Source organism: Frankliniella occidentalis, unplaced genomic scaffold (assembly GCF_000697945.3).
Source record: "Frankliniella occidentalis isolate FOCC.00 unplaced genomic scaffold, Focc_3.1 Scaffold28, whole genome shotgun sequence".
Lineage (NCBI taxonomy): Eukaryota > Metazoa > Arthropoda > Insecta > Thysanoptera > Thripidae > Frankliniella > Frankliniella occidentalis.
This window is the reverse complement of record NW_026267158.1, coordinates 65,144-72,271: the sequence shown is the minus strand read 5'-3', so window position 1 is coordinate 72,271 and position 7,128 is coordinate 65,144. Positions and strand designations below refer to the sequence as shown.

The following is a 7,128-nucleotide window of genomic DNA, read 5'->3' as shown; positions in this document are numbered from 1 at the left end:
CAAAAAAAAAAAAATAGTCACATTTCTTTTCAAAAATTGGAGAGAAACATATTACGTTTTAGTGAAATTTGGAAAGTAATCTTTAAATTTGCTACTGAAAATGTTTTGACGTTGCAACGTTGACGTTCCTGTTGCAGCCGCCGCTCAGCTCGTGGACAAGCTCCGCTCTGAGACTGGCTTCCACGCCCAGCAGATGGGCGGCGAGGAGGTCTCCATGGCCACCGTCACCGAGATGGGCTTCCCCGTCAACCTGCGCATCCAGGCCCCCTGGCTGCTGCGCGCCCAGGGCAGCGCCCAGGTCCACCGCAACTTCTCTGCCCAGGCCAACGTCACCTGCCTGTGAGTGCCTCTCGTGAGCCGCCGCCCGGGCTGGGCCCCTGCGCGGTAGGCTGTCCCGCGCGACGCGGGTGCTTAACGGGCGTGCCTACCTCGCAGGCGCTACGCCGCGCACCAGCATGGCGGGTGTATCTCACGCGCCCCTCTGTCGACAGGTACTCCGCCGGCCTGAGTGCCCAGCTCTCCGTGCAGCCCTCCTGGGCCAGCCGCGAGTACGTGGCCGCCGTTAACGGACACGCCATGGTCCAGATCCCCGCCACCGCCGTCCACGCCGAGATGAGCGGCCCCTCTGGTCGCTTCTCTGTGCGCGTGCAGCCCTCCCAGCCCCAGCAGGCCTCCGTGGTGGCCCGCGTCGCCCTGCAGCCCCTGACCGCCTCCGTGGAGGTGAGCCGCGGCGAACTGGCCAGCGAGAGCGCCACCGCCCACAACGCCAGCATGGGTGCCGGCCAGGGTGACTCCGTGCTCATGTCCCTCTGGGACAACGTCTCCCTCAACCTGCGCGCTCCCGTCGAGCGCAACGCCCTGCCCGCCTGGATCCGTGACTCCCGCACCGTCCTGGGCTTCCCCGCCCTGGGCCGCCCTCTGTCCGCCTCCCGCCTCGAGGTGGTCGCCTCCCGCGCCCACAGCTTTAACGTCAGTGTCGCCCTCGGTAAGCGTCGCCACCCCCCGCCCCCAACGTCTCCCCGCTCCCGACTGCCGCGTCCTCGTCTCACTCCTTCCTCGTCATTGCAGTGAAGGGCATGCTGCAGAGCGGTGACTTCCAGGTCGTCTACCCTGACGACATGCGCCAGGACAACGACGAGCACGCCAGCCCCGCCGGCCCCACTAGCACTACCACCGAGACCCCCGTCAGAAGCAGCACCACCGAGATGCCCACCACCACCGAGGCCGCCACCACCACCGTCACCCCCGGTGAGCTAGTGCCCGCGCCCAGTCCAGCAGTCGAGTACCGGATCGAGTTCGTCTAACGCGAGTCCTGGTTGCAGCCGTGGTGCGCTCCCCCCGCTGGGCCGACCACAGCCGCCGCTTCCACGGCAACGGCTCCATGTTCGTGGACAACGGCGACATGGACTTCACCCGCAGCGTGTTCAACGCCACCACCCTCAACCCCTACACCAACCGCATCAACGGCAGCAGCGAGCTCTACGTCCTCTCCCAGGTAGGTACTACTTGTTGTCTACTTATTGCTTGTAAGGGACCGCGCACGACACCTATCTTTCACCTCCAGGTGCTCGCCGGTATGTCTGCCGGTCGTGGTTACGTCGTCGGCGTCAACGTCACCTCCGAGGACATCTCCGGCGGCAGCCAGGCCCCAGCCCACTACTCTGGTTTCTGGACCGTCGGCGCCAACCTGGGAGGACGCCTGATGCGCGCCGGTCTCTTCGCCCGCAGCGACGCCGACAACGCCCAGGTGGCCGCCACCGCCGCCGTCCTCAGGGACGTCGCCGCCCGCTCCAGCATTGACGCCGCCCTCCACCAGCAGCCCGCCCTCATGATCAAGGCCGAGTACCAGCAGGTCGACGCCAAGGCCGTGAGGAAGATCGTCACTGCCGCGGTAAGAAGCTGACGGTCGGTCAGGCGCTACGTGAACCTTCCAAACGATGCTCTCCCCTCCGTTCTCCCGGATCTCGGACTCGTCCTGACCGCGGCCCGGCCTGTCTTTAGGGTCGCAGGCGGCCGGCGGCCCCGGGGAGTCCCCCCATGGTGCCTAGCCGGCAGTACGTCATCTCCCCAGGCCCGGGGGCGGGCGCCAGGCCCATCTTGCCCATTGTTCATGTCCAGCAGCCTAAGGTGCTGGCCTTCAGTGTATGTGTCGGCCTTCTCCATGTGCATGAGGAACCGCAGAATGCAGGTTGCAGCCGCAGCGCCTGGCCCGATCGGGACGCAGCACATCGTGGCTCAAAACCAGACTCGGGGTGCGCCCTAACGAGCCTTGCCGTTGCAGATGGAGACCGACCACTCCGCCGCCAAGACTCAGCGCCTGTGGCGCGCTGCCAAGGAGCAGTTCTGCGTGAAGCCCGACCACGCCATGCAGTCCGGCAGCATGCAGAACGCCAGCGTCAGCCCCGCCTGCAGATCCATCCTGGGATCCGCTAACATCCCCGACCAGTTCAACCTCACCATCAACTACAACAACCCCGCCGAGGAGGCCTGGGGCAGCAGCGTGCATCTCGCCCTCGAGGCCGCCAAGGCCTACCTGTGGAACCAGGGTAACATCGCCGTCGACACCATTGCTCCCGGCAATGGCAACGAGGTTAGGAAAATTACCATTAAAATGGGCTTACACCAACAAATTTATCCAAAACCTGTATAGTTGTTCAAATTTGCATCTAATAACGCCTTGCTGTTATGCTAGCTCGGCGCCGGCATCACCGTGCAGGCTGGTGGCAAGCTGGACGGCTGGCTGCAGACCCCCCGCACTCTCACCAAGGTCGCTAGCGCCAGCGCCCCCGTGGCCAGCACCCTACTCGCCGCCGCCAACCAGGAGACCCGAGGTACCGGCCGGCTGAGCCTTCCCGCCGCCCCGCGCAACCTCATGTCGCCATTCTAGCCGACCAACTCCTCCTATCTTGTTGCAGCCTTCTGTGGCGCCACCTCCTCCCAGCTGGTCACCCTGGACGGTGTTCAGGGCAGCATTAAGATGGGCGCCTGCTGGCACGTGCTCGCTAAGGACTGCTCCGGCAAGTCTCGCGTCGCCGTCCTGGCCCGTTCCGACAAGGCCCAGCCCGACGACATCCACGTTGAGATCAACATTGACAACTACCAGATCGCCCGCCTCAGCCCCGACGGCGCCGCCACCCTGAACGGTGTCGCTGTGGCCGACCACTCCAACCAGACCGGTTCCGCTGTCCAGGTCCGTGATGCTGCCGATGTCCAGGTCATGACCATCGTCCGCTCTGAGGACGGCGCCCTGATCATCAAGCTCCCCGATCACGACATGAGCGTTGTGTACGGAAACAGCAGCGTCGTCATCCAGGTGAGCTAGGTGCCCAGTACCACCCTCCGAACAACGTGTTGCCCGAGAGACTTACCACAGCGTGTTTTTCAGGCTGGTTCTTCCCTCCACGGCCGCCTCTGCGGTGTGTGTGGCAAGTTCGACGGCTCCTTCTCCGGCGAGATGCTCAACCCCAAGAATAAGGCTGAGAAGAGCATTCAGGCCCTCGTGGACTCTTATGCCATCAAGGATGCCCAGTGCGGTGCCAACGGCAAGAGCCGCCAGTAAAAAACGCAAACAGCAATGCTATTGTAATGTGTGCTGTTTAAGTAATGCATCAATGTAATAAATAACCCTGTCAAGTACATTGGAAAAGAAAGCATTATTATTATGTTCCCTATTTCCACTAGCGTCTTGCCAACTTGTCGGTTGATAAAAACAAAAACAACAAAACCATCGAAAGGACCACAGGTCGAAGGTCGTAGTGTCATGGGATATAAAACGATTCATCAAAATAACGTAAAGTAAAAAAGTTCTCGAGAGAGCATTCGAGTATCGTACATCGGGCTAATTTGGACCGCCAGGGTTAATTACCGCTGCTGTTTGAGGCGCACTGTTCCAACAAAGAGCCGAATCAATGGCTGAAAATGTCTAGTTATCGCAGTCACCAACAAAGTGTACCTGCAGTCATCAGTGCCGACAAGAAAGTGATCCACAGTCCCAGCCAGAATTGCCATGTCACTGCTAAATCGTACCCTTAGACGTCTAAATATGGTCACCTTCGACATGGCACTTCTAGCTGGGTTAACCCCCGGTGGCCCAAACTCCAAATTAGACCCTTCTGCTGTACAGTGGGGAGGCGAAAAGTTAAGCAATATCGATTTCGCGTGGACAGTCAGGATGACTTGATGAAGTGGGTTCCAGAGATCACTAAAAAGCACAACCCACATATATTCGGAAATTAAGAAGTTCAGGGGTTCTACAACTTTCAGATTCATTTGAAATAATGAAACAAAAAACAGAAAAATTTGTTTTGACATCCCCATATTTTGAAACGCCTAAATACGAATACTTTTGACCTATGTGACGTTGGAGCTGAGCCTTGCTGAGCCAAGGCTGAGCCCTCACCGTGTTCCGCTGATGTTTGAAATTCGCGCCCGCGAGCGACGTCCATTGCGCATGCGCCACGAATGACGTCACGTCCCACTTAGCATATCGCCCCCTTGCCCCGATCGACGAAGAGGCACTCGCCGTAGAAGTCCATCATGGCTCTCGTGTTGAACGTTGTACGTGCGGACCGACGCAAAATTACAAATTTAGTTCTTACTAGAGTAAGTAGCTGCATTCAGAATAATAAAATATTCTCTTACTTGTGTACGCGTGCTATGAAAATAACTGCCACTGTGTGACACTCTTTGTGCATTGCTAATTTGGCTGTAATCTGTGCCGAGTCACCGAACTCTGGCACCGGTGTAAGTTTTCTTAATCGTTATATCACATATTTCTGCATATGTTGTTCTTTGCGGCCGTTCTAGATATTTTTTCCAATAAATTGTTCAGTTTTTTATTCGTGTGACAATTATTATTCGTTCAAAATAGGGCATAATGCAAGGTTAAGGGGATTGTTTTCATGGCTTCCAAACATCTGTGCAGGGGGCAACAAGTTGCCCGATTTCGTAACATTCATCTTCCGATCGGTACAGATTGTGATAATTATTGGGTAATTCGTATTTAACCTCTAACATTTTCTTTTTGTAACTTAAACTATAAAAACTATAATAACTATACATTGAAGTTATGATCCTCAAATTTTAGAACAACAAATGCTCTATTGAACAAATAGAGTTGGTATGTAATAATGAAAGTTGTATTATTAATTTTCAATTATCAACAATTTTTCTAAATTTTAGGTCACAGTCTGTCTTTTGTTTGGTGGTTTTGATCATTATGTTTTCTGAACATGTATTTCCGAAAAACAATCTTAAATTTCTGTTATATTTCTGAGCTTTTGAACAGATAAGCCTTTCTTCTTGCGTACATAAATTTTTTTCATGGCTAAATATCGTTTTAACGTCTACCTAGTTGTTGCTGTAAGCCACAGCGTGGCTCCATGAATAATTGATGAGTCCCCAGGTAATGAGTTAGGAGCAGTGATGGCACCCAGTGGGCTAGAGCCATGGGCTCACTGTCAAGGCCAACATTCTGAGTAGGGGTTTGAGTTTTCATCAGTCAGTAATTTTAGAAATTCTGTTGTGTTAGATTATATTTTAAAATTGTTGAACGGATTCCTGCAACTTCGTACACCATTATTGTCTGTGCTACGGACTTTGAATTGTCTAAGTTTGCAAGTGCTTTGAAGATATTACAGTTTTATGAACGACTTGGAATTCCCCTGGAGGTGAGTACTGTTGCTCTACACTAAAGGTACTTGTAAAGTGTAACTGAACCGCTAAGCAGCTGCAGCATGAAAAGCCCCCCCCCCCCCCTTTTTGAAAGGAAACCAACAAATACACGTTACACGGCGGTTGTTGCTCTTTTTTGCCACATGGAGCGTTGGCACGCTGGTGTCTCTCGCCTTGTAGTTGCGATTGCACACATCTAAACAAACAGCGTGTGGGACGCGCTCGCTCTGCTCGGCTCCGCGTCACCCGCCGCTGGGCCCGGGCCCTGCCTGCCTGGCTCTGCCTGATAAGATGATATGCTCGGATGTGCGCTGCCATGGCTCCCAATTATTACAACTAGTGCCGAAGCTGGCGGGGTACACGACAAAGCTATTATATATTCAAAAGCGAATTCGTGCAGTTGCGATGTAAAAGAGTAAAAAGTGCAGGAGGGGGCGCCTGCCGCGGCGCGTGTATTTTTTTGTTTGTCTTTTGTTATTAGAATAGTTTTATCTATTAGCCTCCCCCTCATGCGAGCACCTGATCCCGTCTCTATGTCGACTCTACTTGGGCACAAAACGCCAGAGCGCAGGCTCGAGCACGCGTCCCTCAACGACAGGACGGTGGGGCGCCCTGTCGACAGCGTAGGCTCTCCTCGCTCGTCCCACCGACTTATCAGCAATCGAAACGCAATCGACATAGACTCGGCCGAACCCGAGCCATGCCCTTGGCGACAATATCCGTGGCCTGTCTTAGTATTCCCAGGTTCGACCCCCCCCCCTCCCTTCTCCTTACCGCGTTCCCTCTGCTTTTCACGAATCCTGCCTTCGGGACTTCCCCGCCACGTGACGCGAGGCCTGCACTGATAGCCGCACAATTCCTCTCACTGGCGTCCTTTCAGAAAAATGTCGACTTACTTTTGGCCACAGATTCTCATTGTATCGACGTGTCCAAATCGCTCTCTGTGCTCCTTTGGAACCCCGTGCGGCAACAGCAAGAGGACATACAAAAAGTGAGTTCTGCTCGCCGTCACGGTCTGGTGCCGGTATCGAAGGGCTCTCCGGCCGCCCCAGGGCACCTGCTGGCTGGCCGTAGATCACGTGACCACTGCAATAGTGAGCGCCACAAGACGCGGAGGAATGCGCGCTAGCCAAAGGTGGTGCGTTTGAGATGTCCGCACAATGGTCAATGACCATTGGTCATCACACCCGTCGCGACCGTCGCGTCAGTCACGGAGGGTGTGATGGGTGGCCACCCTTATGCGCACCAACCCGCTGAGTGCGGACGAGCGCGGCAGGGGTCCGTAACTTATCATATAAGCACCTTATAACGTTTTGATAATCGTTAATGTTATACCCGAAAACTGATCACGCATAGCATGACACTCAACAGTTACAAAAATAACTTTTAACTTTTTAAAATAAAATAACCGTTATGGATTCAACAAATATTAGTTTAATAAATGTATTATGTATT

The 7,128-nt window shown here is 54.7% G+C and overlaps 2 protein-coding genes across 5 annotated transcripts in view; both read left to right on the top strand.

Moving 5' to 3' along the window:
• Nucleotides 1-113: 113 nt before the first annotated feature.
• On the top strand, nt 114-3,650 carry LOC113212925 (uncharacterized). Its single transcript, XM_052265611.1, has 9 exons — nt 114-339; nt 492-985; nt 1,069-1,248; nt 1,323-1,495; nt 1,565-1,891; nt 2,282-2,590; nt 2,693-2,831; nt 2,916-3,313; nt 3,386-3,650. Exons 1-9 carry the CDS (start codon nt 194-196, stop codon nt 3,557-3,559), a joined length of 2,340 nt encoding a protein of 779 aa, XP_052121571.1. The 5' UTR covers nt 114-193; the 3' UTR covers nt 3,560-3,650.
• An 837-nt stretch (nt 3,651-4,487) lies between these two features.
• The window catches only part of LOC113212910 (lipoamide acyltransferase component of branched-chain alpha-keto acid dehydrogenase complex, mitochondrial), a 22,550-nt gene continuing 19,909 nt past the window's right edge, over nt 4,488-7,128 (top strand). Inside the window, exons 1-3 of one of the 4 annotated variants that reach the window (XM_026431769.2) lie at nt 4,774-5,404; nt 5,531-5,669; nt 6,582-6,664. In XM_026431769.2, the coding sequence (XP_026287554.1) occupies nt 5,644-5,669; nt 6,582-6,664 (109 nt within the window). In that variant the 5' untranslated portion in view covers nt 4,774-5,404; nt 5,531-5,643. Of the gene's footprint in view, nt 4,603-4,773; nt 5,670-6,581; nt 6,665-7,128 lie in introns of those variants that run through there. The other 3 variants (XM_052265524.1, XM_052265525.1, XM_026431771.2) reach the window with 3 other exon arrangements.

Excerpts from the sequence above, each read along its gene's own strand:
- LOC113212925 (XM_052265611.1), top strand. The coding sequence starts at position 194 with ATGGGCGGCGAGGAGGTCTCCATGGCCACCGTCACCGAGATGGGCTTC. Across the intron at positions 1,249-1,322 it reads CACCACCACCGTCACCCCCG|CCGTGGTGCGCTCCCCCCGC; the intron begins GTGAGCTAGTGC and ends TCCTGGTTGCAG. Across the intron at positions 2,832-2,915 it reads CGCCAACCAGGAGACCCGAG|CCTTCTGTGGCGCCACCTCC; the intron begins GTACCGGCCGGC and ends ATCTTGTTGCAG.